Consider the following 18,307-nt stretch of genomic DNA (forward strand, 5'->3'; position numbering starts at 1 on the left):
ATGCTTTAAAATGCAAAATACACCCCAAAATTTAAAGAAAAATGCCCGATAAATCTAAAAAAAATGCTCTAAAGGACAAAAAATTTCCAAAAGTGCAAATGTCATCAAAATCCGGGCCTTAATTATTACTGTTAAGCCTTTGATAGTGAGGTTTCGACCATACACATAACAATTAGTTGTTTGATATAATAGATTCTATTCCGAAGCTGGTATCCTGTGCATTGGCTTGACTCATGCTATTACCTCGGTATATTTTGGATTATCAACTATCTATAAAGAAATTGAAGGATGAGATTGTTCTTCAGCAGATTCCGGGCCACTGTGGAATAAGTGGTAATGAAAAAACTGACATTCTGAATAGAAAAGGCGCTGGTGTTTTGCAACTAATACTTAGTAATATCCAAATACGATTAAGTATCAAGAATTATTTTTAGACTCGAGGAGAACTGGAACAGTTTACAAAACAGTAGAACAGTTTTGAAAAGTTGCTTATTCTTTCCTTTACTCGATTTCCCCCGCCATGAGGCATTTGCAATGTCAGTCTTTAGATTTTTTTATTCAACATGACAGTCTGGCTGAATGTCTTTTTAAAATTTGATCTTTCTGGACCCCCACTGTACCTCTAGCAGGGAACATGTCATGGATGGTCACCATATTTTCAACTGCGGAGCACTTCGTGTTACTATCTTGACCGAGCAACACTGGGAGACAAGAAGTCAAATGAGACGACTGTTTTTATTTTAATTCTTCTTTTTCATTTTTTTTACTTCTTTTTTTTAAACTTGTTACATTTTGTTAAGTTCTCTGTTATTGGAAACGAAAAAAAGGAAATGAACTTAATATCATTGATTGATTTTTCAATATCTAGAAAATCAAGTCCATAAATAGAATCAACAAATCGGAAGAGGAAATGAAAGAAACATTTAAATTTAATGATATAGAAAACTTTAATGCACATAATAGCTCGGTAAATTGCAGAAAACTCTTGATACCTTATCTCAACACATTACCCTTGTTAATCATCAGATTAACTAGGTAATTTGCATATTTATGGCTTTTGAGATTTAATGGTAACATACAACACACATATATACATATCTATGTGTGTGTATGTATATTACCATACATATATATGTAGTTTTACATTATTTTAAGCAAACAAATATAAATAGAATGTCTAATAATAAATTTAGCTGTTTTTTAAACCATTCACCTTAATTGATGCTAAGTAAGAGAAGTTTGAGATTAAATTAAGAGTTTTTTAAGACACTTAAATCAATGAATTTGTGTCTCATAAAATAATTTTATTCATAGTCAATAATTTGAATAAATGGGAGTTGTTCAGTTGAACTTTGTACACTAAAAATGTTATCCTCTACTACAATTGGTGGATGTTGGGCGTTATCAAATGTAAATTGATTTTTCATAGTTTCTTTAATGTAATTTTCGCTGTCTATACTTTCTATTGGATCTGAATCTTCCATGATTATTTCTGTTCTCCATTCACTGTTAGGCGTATCTTCGAACCTGTTGGAATAAATGTAAATATTTTTTGTAGAGCTGACTATTCGTTATGAACATCTGTAAGCTCAAGTACTTTAATAAAAATTTTCAAGACGTTTCATAATGTACTGAAAATATGACATCATGAAAAAAATATTTATTTGTTATGTTCGAATAGAAATATCTTGTAAAAAGAAATATCTTGTCTTGTTCTACCTTTTCCCTAAATTCAAAAAATGAGATGTAGTGTATATATATATATATATATTAAAGTGTGCGGCTGGTTATCTGAAAATAGAATAGTTATTATTATGTAAAGAAGATAATGTACCCATTGTTGTTTCAGAAACATAAAGGGTTAAGATTTAGTCATCTCCGTTGAACAGCCATCTCAATTTTTTTAAATTTACAACTACCCATATTCAACTCTGCTGCCTTGTAATTTTGAACTCAATCAAGAAGATGAGGGAATTCCTGGATTAAGTATTGGGGAAGAAATTTGTCTTTGTTGATGAAATTAACCCGTATTTGCGTTATATGGCGAGGAAAGCACAGAAACCTTCCACGGTCAGCCAGATGTCAAAGGGACTTTAACCCATGATCCGTCTACCACTGAGGATACTTTACGGCAGCACTGTGTTCGGTGCGAGCCTGGTGCGGGGTTTGTATTAACCAGCAGTCTCTGGGATTCGAACCCGGTTCACCATATTGGGAGGCTAGCGTTCTATCACCAGAGTCATTACGGCTCTAAATTGAAGGGATTGTAAGAAGGAAATAAGGTAAAGTTTTTCACTTTTCTTCATTAACCCTTTCAGGACCGGCAGTAGGTTCCCCCAGACCCATATGCTACGAGTTTTTATGAGCCAAAGAGGAGTTTTTATACATGCTAATACTAGAATACCATATTGAAATCATGTCTGTGTGATCTTCGGCCGCTAAAGTCAGAAGTAATCATTTTACTTTGGCGATCGAAATGTGTTGCGCATATCAGAATTCTTTTTCTATAGCAACACCCAAACATTCTTTCACCACAAGCTTGTTGATTTATTCATAGGAGTAGGAAGTACGTTAGTTTTTGTCTTAATTTTCAATACGACTAAAAAAATTTTAAACTTGATGGAAACTATATGGAACTCAGTATTTTTATAGTTGGTTAAATTGTCGTGATCACTTCTCGTAACATACCGTACTCGTTAAATCGTACTTTTATTGTTTTTGAGTCTGCTGCAATAGAATTTTCTCCTTATTATTTGTTTACAATTTGCTTTTTACAAAATGCCATACAATTTCTTAACAATTTTCTAATAGTAATATTATATTATTTTAAATTTAATCGAATTATCTGCATTAATAATTTACTTTGGTTGAAAATTAAATTTAAATTTTGAAATTAAATTTATTTATAATTCTGTTTAAAAAAATTTTAAGAAATTAGTAGGAGATAAATAAATAAAAATATATCATCAGTTTTTTTAGGTCACATTTAATTAGTCTGTAAACCTTTGCTATCGGGATATGTGTTAGACATGCCTGATTTAAATTGGAGCTTATTTATCAGGCTAATCTATCAAAGTCATTTTTGAAATTTTTTATTATTTTTAATATTTTCTTTTTACAAGTTAAAAAAAAGATTAATAAAATCAAATCGAACAAATTTCTTATTCCATTCAAACAGTCTAAAATTTTTTTAAACGAAACTGCTATGCGGAAACGTTGGTTTGTTAAAATAAATAAATAGATAAAAAATAATAATTCTAAGCGCAATACGTTAACGTCGTTTCTATCGACATTTTTCTTTATTAAAAAGTAAAAACAGCTTGAAAAATTCACAAAATTTATTAAAATAGTCTGTTGTTGCCTATGTCTAATAGTCTACGTTTTCGTAAATGTATTAATTTCGTGCATTCTTTCCTATTTGTTTCCTTGCTCATTAGTTGCGCAGAATGCCTTTGTAAAGTGTGATATATTAAATCATTTCGAACTTTACAGTTTAATTTTGTCTACATCATTTACTTCGTTTCGACATTCTTTAGAATGTATGGATTTTAAAGATTTTCAATAATAAATGTATCATATTAAATTGTTTTCCTGATATACATTTTATTTCTTATTATAAATATTAATGTTAACTAGACAGTTATTGGCATTACGGAAACTTACTTAAAATTCTGTGCTATCTCGGACTATAAATGTCTTGGTATTAGTACAGAAATAGACTGAATTTGTTGTAAATTTGCTAAGATGACCTACAATAAAAATAGGCTGGCAGATAGCAGCCCCAGACAACGTCTGCGCGACATTTTGTGAATAGAATATGTTAATAAACTGGCATTAGAATTTTCTTTTAAATGCCGCAACAGAAATTTGTGTAACATTTAGTAAAATAAAGTTTTGTTTTTGAGTGAATTTTTAATTTTCCGAAGCGGAACAAGATTAACTGTGAAATAATCATGATTGTTGTCGGGCGAGATTAAATTAAACTCACTTAATTACAAAAAGTGAATACTATTCTAATAAAAATTTTACAAACTACGTTTTCAAGATAGATTTTCTCAGACTTAAAACTTAAAATCTTGGGCTCATCACTTTCGAAAAATATGTGAGGAAAATTTTTGAATACGATATAAATTCATTACGAAAGTGATGGATCTTAGGGTTTTCGTTTTAAATATGACCGAAATTAGACCATTTTCTTTTTCTACATTTACTTTTTCCCTTTTATTACTATTATAATTTTTTTAAATTTTGTGTCTGTTAGTTAGTTTATGTTTGAAAATTGTTAACATTTTGATTGGTGATAAAAGACAAACTTGGCTTTTGCTTTTATTAATTAGGAAACAACTTCAATTTGTGTTTTCATCCGGCACATTGCTCAATTTGAAACTTGAACGCTAGCTAGTCAGTATTAGGCACGACAATACATTTTAATTGCATTAGCACGTAGCTTCAGTAGAGACATGAGTGTTCTGGCTATGGTCAAAACTTCGATTACAAGCAAGATTCCACCCTCACTAACATGAAAGCGAATTGATTAAAGCATAGTAAAATGGTTTTTGTTGAATGCATATTTAAATACATCCAAATTTTTGGTACCTTTTATGTCTCCTAGAATCTGGATAGCCTTGTTGGAATTCTTCGATCCAAGGCTTATCCCTACCATTTCTTATAATTTTTTCCATATCGGCGAATTGCGATGCCAGTTTTTTGTCATCTATTTCTCGTCGGATTTCGTTCGGGTGAAAAGGAACAAGTAGAAGTTTCCGTTTAAAATGTCTTACCTCGTTAGAAATGATATCTTTTTCGACTTCTTCGTTTGCTCTCTGCTTTCCGAAGTACTCATCATCAACTATCACACCACCTACAAGGCAAAATGAAAAATTCTGCATTCCTCTATAAAAAAAAAAGGTAATGCATTCACTGGGATATATTAACATTAATATTCCCTAAAAGTATCATGGAAGTTAAGGCTCCACTTCACAATTAGTGAAGATTTGTTTCCACAATTGTTAATAACAGCAGCTGCTTCAACAAATTGGGGTGCTTTCTGTTACCGTGGAAGTATTTCAAGTGTGGGGGGGGGGCAGCCTCCCTCGCTAATATATATATATATATAATAATAATAATTATTATTATTTAGTATTAGTCCGAATTATCTGAACCTCGCAAAAATTAAAATAAAATTAATAACAGAAATTGTTTACCTGTAATTTATTTATCTCTCATTTAGCGGTATTTTTTTAATACTGTTGCTTCTTTTTTAAAAAAAATTATTCTCGTTGTGACTTATGAAATTAATACTTTTCCCATCGGTCAGCAATAGGGACATATTCCTCTGCTGGAGAATGAGTAAGGGATGGTTTAGCAACAGTTTTTACCAAAGACATTCTTGAAGCTCGCTTGCAATCAGGAGAAATGTTTTTAGTAAGTCTCTATTTCAATTTTTTCGTTAGACGCAAAAATATATATCTATTTATTTATTGTAAATTTAATTACACAAATATTGAGTGAAAAGTCTTAATTATAAAAAGGGCTGTATCCATTCATTTATAAAAAAGTAAGGGGGCTAAAACCCCCTTGCCCATGTTTTCTTGACTTCTCGTGCATTGAGATTTTCAGTTTCATCACCTGCTACCCCACATTTTTCTATCTGTGGCGCATCTCAATAATTATTACTATAACCTACGCAATTACTTTAAAAAAAATGTAGAGTTCTTAACTTAGATTTTTCCATGCCTTGTTTAGGTAATTTCCTTTCATATAAATGAACATAAATACGCAATTTAGAGTTCCGGAGAAAATGAACCCTTATTGGATGAACCTGAAAATTATGCCTTACTATTTATTATCATTTAGCTCTGATTTGCTGATCAATTGATCTGCTTCCTTTTTCACTTCATTCCATATATTTATGTATTCGGTAACTATATTAAGAATAATGAGAAAATATTATTTAATTAGTCAAATAAAAAACGGATGGTAGTCACAATCAAAGTTGACCAAATTCACAGCTATTCATTGGCCAAAAACATTAAATGAGACTTGTTGAGACCTTTCTCCCCAATTCAAGTTCCCTTGTTCAAGTGCATGTTCCCAATTAGGTACTTGCACTTCAAGAAGAAGGAGATCACAGAGGGAGAATTTGCATTGAGACCTTTTTGATGGAACTAACTCTCATTTGCGTTACATGGAGAGGAAAATCACGAAAACCTCACCCGGAGCATTACCTTCGTCAACGACATCATTAGCAACTGCCTTTCTTTCACGTCTTATATCATGGTGCACGTTTCCCTTTCTCATTTCTGGTGGAACCACGCGAATAGGTTGATCATAATAGCCGCGATTAATTGGAGCCACAGGTCCAGTCAGGTCATTTTGCTGAACAGGTACATTCTGTCTAATTGGTGCAGTTTTCTCCATCGGGATGCTTGACCCAAAAGGAGGATCCAGCTCAATGTGAGACGTTTCATTAGTCGCGGCAGTTGAAGTGCTTTCAGGAGCAAAGAAGTTCGATATTTTGTTCCATATGTTCGAAAGTACACCTCCTGTAGAGTTAGTTGTCGTTGTAGCTTGAATCGTTGTTGCAGCTACAGTAGTGGTCGTATATTTCACATCATGTACACGACCCTTTCTCTCTGATTCACTTATCTGAAAACCTGTAATGAAAGGCACAATGAAACTAACAAAAACATTATATTTTTTAGAATGCATACATTATGCGGTGGGTTTGAGGGCAGTCACACTTTTTTTCAAATGTGACACTTTAACATCAAGCCAATCCTTAGTATTGTTTCCTGGTAAGCGATTCACGAGGTTTTTGAATTTCCTTTTTAAAACACTTATTTTCTACAAAAATATTCTTAACGCTTTTCTATACAAATTGAAAAGGTAGCTTAGTGTCCAAACTTTTCCTAAGAATATTCAGTACATGTACAATTTTATTAGGATAAATGTTTGATCTATAAAATTTATTAAATCAACTCAAACTTCAACTCAACAATAATTAAATAGCATCACTTATTAACTTTTGAAATGTTATTGAAAGCAATCAGTATTATTAACTTAACCGAGGCTGTTATTCGAAGACTCCGTAGTAATATGAAATGATGCTTTTTTGCTAATAATATGCTATTTTTATAACTGCTGAGAATTTGCAACTGTTACTCATGACTGCTAAGTCAAGTATAGCGTATCTGTAGCAGCGCTGTCTATTCTTATTTTGAAAATGGCGCAAAACGTCAACATGGAGAAATGCCACAGTTTTGTGACAATGAAAAACGTTTGCGGTCTAATTATATAATATTTAAAAATTTACTCCAATGCTGCATTACCTGGGCCCATAAAAATTTTCAAAAATTGAGAATAAGGCTGAAATTTTGATAATTTTCATCCAGAGAAATGTCACCAAATTGGCGACTATCAAAAAATTTTAATAACTTTTAAAATATTCAAGTTATTTGTCTGTTCCTAAGACCAGATAATTCTTACGACAAGCTTATATATAGTTTAAAATCATTGTATTGCGTCAAGTGTAAGACACTAAAACTATGGCTTTTTTTTATTTATATTAATTTTCCTTGGTGACAGAGCTTCGGAAAACAGCGTTAACGAGTTTATTCACTTGGCAAGGTGGCAAATAACAAAACACCAAAACGTGCAGTACTACTCCTTCAATTCTGAGCTGCCTTCCAGTGGGAAGTAGATGGTTGCTTTTCTTTTGCAGGTTTAGAAAGGTAGGAAATGCATTATATTCCCATAGTTAAGGTTTTGTAAAGGTATGTGTTTTATCCAGTATTCCTTACAATGATATTTTTTAAGGGCAACTTTCCGCCATTCACTACATTGGTGTTTTTTAAGGTAAAGGACCAGTACCCGGTATTTTTTAAGCTAAGAATTTTCTTTTAAATGTAAGAGTCATTATTCGGTAGTTTCTACACCGGCATTTTTACTAATTTTAATTGGGAGATATTCAGAGCCAATTCGAAGTGAAAAATAATGATCCTAACTAATGAAGAAAATATATGAATAAAATTTAAAATAAAAATTAACACGAAGTGTGACAAATTCAAAGTGTTGAAAAGTTTCACTACGTCTTGTTATTAGAAAATAGACATTTTATTTTCGATTTCTAAGTTCTGAATAGGTTGTTTTGTAATCTTGTGATGAAATTTTTTTAAAAACAATTTGTATCAGAATGAAGACTTGTTTTTCGTCATATCATTAAATAATACTGAGATAAAATGGTGCAATGCATTTTATCTCAGTATTTTAATTAGATAAGATAGAGCAAAGAATATTTCAGCAGTTGCGAAAAATGAAACATTCCATCATTAATTGAATCGATGAAAAATGAACCTTAATTATAAAAAGTTTGAATAAAAAACTGATTCAAATATATGATTAAAAAATTATTTTAATAATATATTACATTAAAGATATTTTAAATCCAGGGTTTGATTTTTAAGTCTTGTAGTGATTCCTTACATTTCGATAATGTTCTTTCCCTGATTTAAATGTTATTAATAAATACAATTTATGTGAAGTACATTTTATGTAAAGGACTCTAAAGATATACATATATCAAGGGCGATGATTACGTAGCATCTCCCCTAACCCTTCCTTTAATTTATTATACGAATATTCATTTGTGTTGAGTTTCCGTTCCGCACATTAAATAAGTTAAAGAATTTTTATTTTTCAAGTAAATTTTCTTTTATTCGAGTCCCCATCAGTAGTTATAATGGTTACTTACGACATTAAGAGATGGCAGCACTAAAAATCTCAGCGTTTCTGAAGAAATATTTGAAATATTTAAAATCTTTCATGTAATTAAATTAACAATTTGTAATTTTTTTTTAAAAATGTAATTATGAATTTTTTCTTTAGTAATAATCCCAAATTATTAAAACAAATCGGTAGAAATTTTATAATACAGATCTTTCTTTTTATTAGAAGATGAACTTTACTTTTCCAAATCTTAATTTTTTGCTTTTGCTGGGAAATTTCATTGAAAGTGAGGTAGTGAAAAGATATACAAACATTGCAGCTCTTAGAGGAGGACGTTATACCAAGGGAGAAACTTCTCACCGCAAATTCTTTTTCACCTCTATAAGTTATTTAAAATTGAAAGTTCATGAAAAGTGAGTTTAAGCAAACCTAGAGTAAGTTTCAATAGTTGAAAAGAAATTTTCAAAATACAAAAAATGAAAACAAATTGAGAGGATAGCTTAGGATTACGCGATGGGGGAAGTTTTCTATCAATAAGTTGCTTGCATTTTGAAAATTTGTTTAGCTATTGAAACTTTATGGCCTACTCAAGGTTTGCCTGGACTCGCTTTTTCTATGCACTAAAATTTAAATTAGTTATGGAGGAGAAATAGAATTTGCGATGAAAAGTTTCTCAAGTGGTATGGCGTCCTTTTAAGGACCGGCGGGAGAAGAAAGAAGCGCACACGGACGAAAACGTATACGTACGGACGAGTACGCATATTTGCTGAAAGAGTACATAGCCATACTAACACGAGAGTACCGAACTGAGATAATAATGGGTGTACAAATTAGTTCGGTCCGTTTTATTTTGTAATCAAAAATGCATTTATTTCAGAACAAAATGAATGAACAGATTAATCAAAGTATTGTCCATCACTGGCTACTACTTTTTCCCACCTCTCAGGCAATTTTCGAATTCCATTTCGAAAAAATGTCTCGTCTTTTCAAGCGATCCAAGATAGGAGCCAATTTTCGATTTCTGCGAAAGAAGTGAACTGGTGACCTGCCAAATCGTGCCGCATCCGTCGGAACAACTGGTAATCAGAAGGAGCAATGACAAGCGAATACAGCGGCTGCGGTAAAATATCCCACTTCAGCGTTTCCAAATAATTTTTTGCAACATAAGGCTGACCGTTATTAGGCAGAAGAATAACTTTGTTTAGTCTTTGCTCGAATTCAGCCGTTTTCCTCGTAATGCAAGGCTCAAACGAATCAATTGTAGCCTATACCGATCGCCCGTAATGGAATCACCAGGTTGTAGCAGCTCTTAGTATACAAATCTTTTCGCCATTCTTCATTCACCATTCTTGAAACGTCGAAACCATTCCCTACATGATTTATCAATTGGAGCATTGTCACCATAAACTTCTACAACAATTCGATGCGCTTCAGCTGTACTTTTCTTCCAATTAAAGAAGAAACATAAAACCTCCCACAAATGGTGCCTCGTTACCACAAAACTTGACATGCTCAACAAAGTAAAAAACAGGGTTTTAGTATGAAACTCAAAGCGATATAAACTGAATATTATTGACAGATGTTTGATCTCTCTGAAACCACCTGTCACTATGAAACATTCATATCAGCAGAGCCGTCTCTTAAAAACGGACCGAACTAATTTGTACTCCCAATATTTATTAGTGAAGACGTCACGAATTGTAGTACCTCAGCTGTAGCCTTATAAATCGTCTGCACATATCTTATTCCTGCAGCGCTTTTCTACAGGGAAAAATTATAAAAACATTTTTTTAAAATTTAAGCTTGATAAATCTATTTCTCTATATAACATAAAAACATAATGGTGTAACACAGTTTTCAATTGCTGTCGCTGCATTTTTATTGGCTCGAAAATCACTTGGTAGGATCTAGTTTTCCCTCATTCATTTCCATTTTGTTTGGCCGTCATCAGCATAAAATTAATAGAAGTTTTAAAGGTATTGTTTTTCTATAAATAATTTAGTATCGCAGAGCTATAAGCGATAAGCAGAGAGCTCGCCGCACTTAACTTTACTCAATACTCAATAATTTAGTATCCCTAATTTAAAGGTATATTTTACTGTACTTCTATTATTACGCTTTTGATTTAAGAGTTCAAAACTAAGATAATTGTTTATTATTATCATTATTATTATTTTAACGAAATTCTGCGCTACATTTTAAGATGAAGTTATTTAAAAAGGTGTCTAATCTTATTAACCGTTTTGCAATTATATTACAGTTATTACTTAAGGTTATTATATTACGTAATTTAGTACATTCGTTAAATGATTTAGAACTTAACGATCAGCTTCATGCAAAATGTAATGCAAGCAAAAATGGTATTCAATATATCTGCCCGTTTGATAAGTGGAAATATTAAATTACGGTTGTGAATTCACCAAATTTGTAAGGACAACATCATATTATATAATATTATAACAATATAAATGTTATTTTAAAAAAATGATTACTTAGAAACATTACTTTTTTTCACCAATAGATTTAAATATTTATAATATTAATAGTAAATGATATTTGGACGTGAGAAGTGGAGGCACAAGCGTAAGCAAACAGAATTCTTAAGTACACATAATATGTTAAGTGAATAATTTCAACTTTTGAAAGAAAAAAATGAAAAAAATAAAATAAAAAATAAAAACTGCTTTCTGCCAAGAAACAACAATTACTGCGAAGCAAGCATTGTGGTTGGTGAGAGGCAGCGAACAGGGGACTTAGCCCCCTAGTTATTGAATATTCTTAGATAATTTATGAAAAAAACGTAAGTACATTTTAATTTGGGAATTATAAACTTAATAAATTAGTACAGCTTAGTTAAATAAAGTATAAAGTTTCACTATAGGTGTATACACATACGTAACGGTTAACAATATTTGAATAAAGGTTTAAATAAAGCATTTTCTAGTTATAGAATAATCGTAACATTTATTACATATAATATTTTAATGATACTTGAATATATAATGATTTAATGATACTTGTTTTTTGAATTAAATTTCTGGCAAAATAATTTAAATTTGGAAAAATAAATAAATAAAAATTGCACTGAAATTTTTGATTATATTATTTTAAATAAAAAGGAAATGAACTTAATTTCAGAACTCCTCGGAATCATATCGTGAAATTGAAGCAATTTCTTTCACTTTTGGACTTCTATGATTGATAGTATTTTTATAGAGGTATTCGAGGTATTTTGGAATCAACATATCCCTAAACTCGTATTCGATTTAAGTAAACTCTAACACGTTTCATTCAAACAAGAAATCAATACCGTAGAGATCAAGATTATATATTATATTAAATTTCAGTAAAATAATTTAAATGAGAAAAAAAAAAGAAAAACGAAAGATCGTGCAATAATTTTTGATGAATTTATTTTTAATAAAAATGAAATTAATTTAATTTCAGAAAATCTTGGAATCCTGCAACGAAATGAAATTTTTCTTTTTAACCTTTTAACTTTTATGAGAAATAGTATTTTTATACTAAAGGTACTCGAGATATTTAGAAATTAACTCATTTCTTAACTCACATTCGAATTATTTAAATGTGCGATCCGAAACTCGCGTGCCGTAATAATATCGTAGTAAAAAATCACGTGGAAGCGCGCAGCAATAACTGCCTTTAAAAAAATCATTTAAATTTACAATGAAATCGGCACTTATAAAGTCGTCGAAGGTGCGATTTCAAACTGACGAGTTGTAATATCGTAATATATGTATCGAGATTTCAAAAACCACACAGAAATTGATAGTTACAAAAGCTAAAAGACATTCAAACGTCACTTGGATTTATGATAAAATCGGCAAAAATAAAGAGAGTCAAAAAGTGATTGCTCAAATTCGAAACTCATGTATCTTAATATCGTATGAAAAATAATGGTTTCTTTAAAACCATGCGCAATTTGGAAGGGATAACCGTTGAAAGAGCGGTCGAGAAAGAACATAGATTTAGAATAGAATTTAAACTAATTGAGCTCATCAAAATGCGATGATTTTAATGTGCGATTCAAAACTTTCGAATTTTATTTTTGTGACAAAAATATATAAAAAAAAATTCTTTGTGTTTAGAAGCTCTTACGGGCCGCAAGTTCTGCGCCTCTACCTTAGAATATGGCATGAAACTATTTATTTGGTTAAATTTGCTTTTTAGTTTTGTATTTTTTTACCACATGTGTTCTAGAGCTAAGGGGTTAGAGCGTACGCCTCCCAATGAGGTGAACCTGGTTTGAATCTCAGCGATGGCTGGTTGATACGAACTCCTCCCTGCCTCACGCAGACCACAGTGCTGACGTAAAATATCCTCAGTGGTAAACGGATCATGAGTTGGAGTCCCCTTGCCGTCAGGTTAACGGTGGGAGGTTTTCGTGGATTTATTCTCCACGTAACGAAAATGCTGGTTAGTTCCAATAAATGTCCTCCATGAAAGTAAATTTGTCCCAATATTTGATACAAGAGTTCCCTTGTCTTCTGGATAGGGTTCAAAATTACAAGGCTGCATAGTTGAACAAAGGTAGTTTAAACCCAAAATAGGGTCGGCTGTTTAAAAGCGGTTATAAAATAAAATAAAATATATGTGTGCTAATAAGAAGCATAATTTTGAAATCAGTAATTTCCGTTAAACTACTTGTATATGAACAAAAAAATTATAAAATGAATGGTTTTAAATACAGTATATTTTAGTTTTATTGAACAAAATTGTGTAATAACGATAACAATAATAAAAATAAAAAAAAATTCAGATAAGAGTTACCCAAGTAAATATTACATTGAGTTTATTAATCTCGCAAAAGTGATTGCATTACAAAATATTGCTTTTATTTGAAAAATACCTAAATAACTATTAAATAATAGCTTTTTTTAAATTTGCGATTTGATAAATATTTTTAAACTACAATAGATTAAATATTTTGCCGGAAAACTAGACGTTTTTCTTTAAAAACAAACTAGAGATATTAAATGCTAATTTAAAATTGTTTTAAGATAGCGAAAACTTTTTGAGAAAAATTGCAGTAAAGTGGTATAAGCTGATGAAAAAAAAATCATTCCATTTTGTTGAATGAATACCTTAAAAATATTTTTATGCAGAGAGTTATTTTACTATATTTAATTTCAACGAAGTAATCACATTAAAAAACAACGCCTAATGAAATATTTTACTAGTCAAGAAGTCATTCTGTGGAAAAATATAAGAACTGAATAAAATAACTTAATCAAAATTTGTTCCTGATTATTCGTAAGAAATAAGGAAAAAAAGACTCGTTGATGAAATTAAGAGAATTTGTGTTAAGTGGTTTTTATTTCACATGATATCTATCTTTTAAATTCAATCAAAAGTGCTCATTACGTTGAATCGTTAAAGTAATTAAGAAAGCAGGTGCCTTCTCTTTTAATTATTTTCAATTGAAAAAAAATGCTTTTTTTTTTAGTTTAGATTTTTTCATGCCAGCGAAGTCATTAACTTAAGCTTTTGATTAACACATTTCAGTCTTCATTTAAAGGCGAACTAAATATGAGTCTATGAACGTGGAATTTCGACTCGATTAACGTAATTAAGAATTTCGTGGGTTGCTGTTAATTTTCACCTCTAATTTTTTAGAGGCAGAAAAAAAAAATCTCAAAAAAGACATTTTTGTTAAGATGAACTGTTAATTGAATTTTTGCTGATGAGAAAAATATTCAGTTGGCAGTTAGTTGTTGAGTAACTCGTGTTGGGTTAGGAATTTTACTTTCAAAATCATTGTTTCCAAAAGTCGAATTATGAGGCGATCAAATTCTACATAATTTTCTGACAGATCCAAAAAAAAAACTGAGTAGAGCTGTAATAAGCAGCAATACACTGAGTGATGATTACCTTTGACCTCTATGATTTTATCAAATATAAAATATTGTAATTTAGTTTTTTAATGGACCATAATAACGATTTTAATAACTGAGGAGGAAAGTATTCAAATTTGCATAATACACTACATAATTTTCTGACAGATCCAAAATAACTGAGTAGAGCCTTAATATGCTGCAACACACTGAGTGATAACTACCTTTTACAAAATTTAAAATATTGCAATTAAGTTTTAATGTTTTTTTTAAAAGTTATTTGATTATATAATTTACGATTATAATTCTGTTCATTTAAACTTAAGGTCTTTGACAGCATTTATAAATAGTTATGCTTTTTGTGAGCAATAATCTGCCTCTTAATTTTACCTCATAAATATACAGTACTACTTTTTTTAAAAAATTATCATGAGCAATAGAAGTTTCTTAATTTGCTAAAATCTTTTGATTTTAAAAATTATATATATCTATGAAACCATCTGTTGCAAAGTTTTTTTTCAAAGGTTGATAAACCGCACCTAAATAAATAGCACATATTTTTCAAGCCAATAGCGCCTTATTACCTTAACTATGTAATTATCGTGTTAAAGCAAGCCGTAATAAGTTCAAAGCTTATTTTTATTGGCTATTTAAGATTTGGATAGGCTATATTTTTTTAATACGCATTAGATACACAAACACATGCACAAAAAAAAAAAAACCCAATTAAAAGATAATTAGGAACTTGTGCTATATAAGGCGATATTAAAACTAATATTTTTCTTCTTCTTCTTTTTTTTTGGTTGCTAAGAAATCTGCAGAGATTGTAGTTATCGACAATGTCAACCTTCATCGATGAAAAGGTACCCCAACATAGAATCGAGTTAACATGTCTTATATACTAGGGAATTGGAACTGTATTTTTGTAGTGGTGGATACACTACAAATCTAATGTTAATTTTGCTGTATCAAATTAATTAGTATGACTTCTATAAGGTAAGTTCATGCTGATTTTGCTTTACCATTGAATAAAATGGGAATACGTATGTAAATCAGTTTATCACGTGGTTGAAAAATCTTTCGGTTGAGGGTATGAATATCAGTCCTTATAAAAGCAGATCTATCACGTAGTTTTATCAATCGTAATTCAAACAGTAGCGAAGATAAACAGCTTCAAAGGGGCTCGTTCGGCGTTGTTTACTTTACGTCTTCAAAGTGGGCTTATCAGCAGCAGCAAGTCGCCGATTAAGTGAATCATTTCCAAACATTGGTTGCCATTTCAGAATACCGTCCATCACAGTGCAAGACTACCTGAGTACCCATACAAAATATGTTATGTCTGGTGGACTAAACGTCAAGTGGTTCACTATGAGCTGCTAGCATCAGGCAGAACAGTCACTTCCAATTCCATCCTGTATTCGTGGCAATTGTAACGTATGAAACAGGTATTGCAACAAAATTAACCAGCATTGGTGAATCACAAAGTTGCACTCGTCTTGCATGTAAAGTCGCGGGCGGACAGGGACACCAGACAGCTACTTCGTTGGGAGACTTTGTGACATCCTCTTGACTCTCCTGAACTGCAAAATTAGATTACCACCTCTTCTACTGCCTGGATAATCATCTTCGTGGGAAATCCTCCACCAATGAAGCAGACTTGTTGCGATGAAGTGTCTGTATCGCAACAAGTGAAGCGTCTGCATTGCAATGAAGCGCCGAAAACCCATAAGTTTTACCTCAATGAGATTGCACAGCTGGAAACTCATGGGCAGAATGTGTTCCCCCGATGGCTATTACTTTAAACAATAGGTTACGCTTTCTGAAAATCATTTTCTTTTAGTCATTTAAAAACGGCGAGAACTTCATTGGTTACCTTGTACTATTTGATTAGTCATAAGATGCTTGGCAATAATGTTTCTAAACCTGTTCATTTTTCCTAAAGGGATAAATTGACACTAGTGCTGTCAATGTTGTGTTTTTAGCCAAAGAGATCAAGTTAAGAAGAATCATGATAATATTTGTTGAAGCATCATGCAACTTAATTGCATCATATAAGAGAGTTCCGCGAATAGAAATGCTGTAGATAAGTTGAAAGCAATGCCGATTTTTTTTAATAAATATAAATACTGTAAATTTTGGCAATTCATGCTTAAAAGATGGTTTTGTAGTACTGCGATAAATTTAAATTATTTTCATCTGTAATGTATCAAAATGTGTTTTTTTCTTCAGCTTTTGCAGTCATAGTTAATTTTGCACATCGACAGAAAGATTAAAAGTTAATTAATTAGATTACAATTAATTAATTAACAATTAATTAATTAGCATTTAAAAATTAGATTAGTTTACATTTTTCGTCATGTAAGAATCAACTTTCTGATTTTTTAAACGATTTTCTTAGACTATTTAATGGCACTCAACATATTTCGAACATAACATTAGAAAATGACGGAAAATAATATTTTTAGGTAAAAGTGTACGATAAGGTGCCCCATTTATTTTGGTAATTTTTTATGTTCATGCAGAAAACTGGGAAAATGACTTAAAAGTGAGATTTTCTTAAAAAAATGAGATAAAAATTAATTATAATGGAAATAAAATAATAATATTAATAATAATAAATAAAAGATATCAAAAACATTATTCAGCGCCAAGACTGAGAGTGCACTATATTCTGCATTTTTACCAGTTAACCATTTTTTTCTAAATACCCTTAATCATTAAGAAAACTTAAGAAAAAGAAGAGAAAAATAAATAAAAAGCAATAAAATAAAAACCGTTGTTTAATATTTTTGAAGGCAAATATACCAGTGAATATAATATCATATAACAGCAAAGTTTAAGTGACTTCAAGTTTATTAACAATCTCAACAAGAATGATATATTTTAATATAGAATAGATATAATTTTAACTTTTAACACCTTCTTAATAACTTTCGCAATGCTCTAAACGATTTTTTTTACATATTAAAAGTTAGTTCACGCATCACGAAAGTAATTGAATCAGCTTAATTTCGAACTATCAGTCCACCGCTTGAAATATGAAGATAATACAAATGTCGCGTAACTTTGAAATACATTTGCCTTACCTCTATTTGGAAAGCGTGATCCAATTGCAGCTGAAAACATGCTTATTACGAAAGAAATACATAGGTAATATGTCAGCAACATTCTAGAGTAGCAATTTTTTGAAAAAATAATAATAATGGCGATTTGAATGCTGATTTAGCAACATTAGTGAACATTTAATTTCCATTGAAACAAATTGTATAAATCCTGCTTAAACCAACCATACATTTTTATAAGAAAACAGAAATTCAGAAACAAAGGACTAATGGATTTGATATAAAAGGAATGATTTTCGTGAAGAACGGAGCGTTAAAATAAAACAAAAAATCAGTAATGTGAAATTTTAGTACAATCGCGTGATTTCTTTGTTGATAGTATTTTTATAAATGCAGGAAGGATAAAATTAAAGGAAGAACAACTATGGCACCATCACGGTGCTCTTCATTAAGTTTCATCTCGCCCAACAGGCTGCAACCCCATCTAGAAACTAAAAAGAAACGGCTAGTTGATACTGTACATTAGAATAATTAATGCTCTACAGTTTAAAATTTAGTGTCTCTGGCATATTTTTGTTAACTTCTTTATGTAGTTTAAAAGTTGAGCTTTTTTTTATTTTTGCAAAAATTATTGAATAAAGGTGTGTAGTTGAAATTTACGTT

The 18,307-nt window shown here is 30.8% G+C and overlaps 1 protein-coding gene across 1 annotated transcript; it reads right to left on the minus strand.

Moving 5' to 3' along the window:
• Nucleotides 1-1,286: 1,286 nt before the first annotated feature.
• On the minus strand, nt 1,287-17,815 carry LOC107442265 (uncharacterized). The gene is made up of 4 exons (XM_016055788.4): nt 17,669-17,815; nt 6,228-6,656; nt 4,782-4,861; nt 1,287-1,527 (listed from the first exon to the last, which is right to left on the minus strand). The coding sequence occupies exons 1-4, from the start codon at nt 17,748-17,750 to the stop codon at nt 1,510-1,512; spliced, it is 609 nt and encodes a 202-aa protein (XP_015911274.3). The 5' UTR covers nt 17,751-17,815; the 3' UTR covers nt 1,287-1,509.
• Nucleotides 17,816-18,307: the final 492 nt, after the last annotated feature.

This window comes from Parasteatoda tepidariorum, chromosome 7 (assembly GCF_982258835.1).
Source record: "Parasteatoda tepidariorum strain Cologne lab strain chromosome 7, Ptep-v5.0, whole genome shotgun sequence".
Classification (NCBI taxonomy): Eukaryota; Metazoa; Arthropoda; class Arachnida; order Araneae; family Theridiidae; genus Parasteatoda; species Parasteatoda tepidariorum.

Bases quoted from the DNA above. Each gene is read 5' to 3' on its own strand.
- LOC107442265 (XM_016055788.4), bottom strand. From the start codon at position 17,750: ATGTTGCTGACATATTACCTATGTATTTCTTTCGTAATAAGCATGTTT. The intron at 6,657-17,668 runs GTAAGGCAAATG...CTTTCATTACAG, and splicing joins ATCACGCTTTCCAAATAGAG to GTTTTCAGATAAGTGAATCA. The intron at 4,862-6,227 runs GTAATGCTCCGG...TTTGCCTTGTAG, and splicing joins TAATGATGTCGTTGACGAAG to GTGGTGTGATAGTTGATGAT.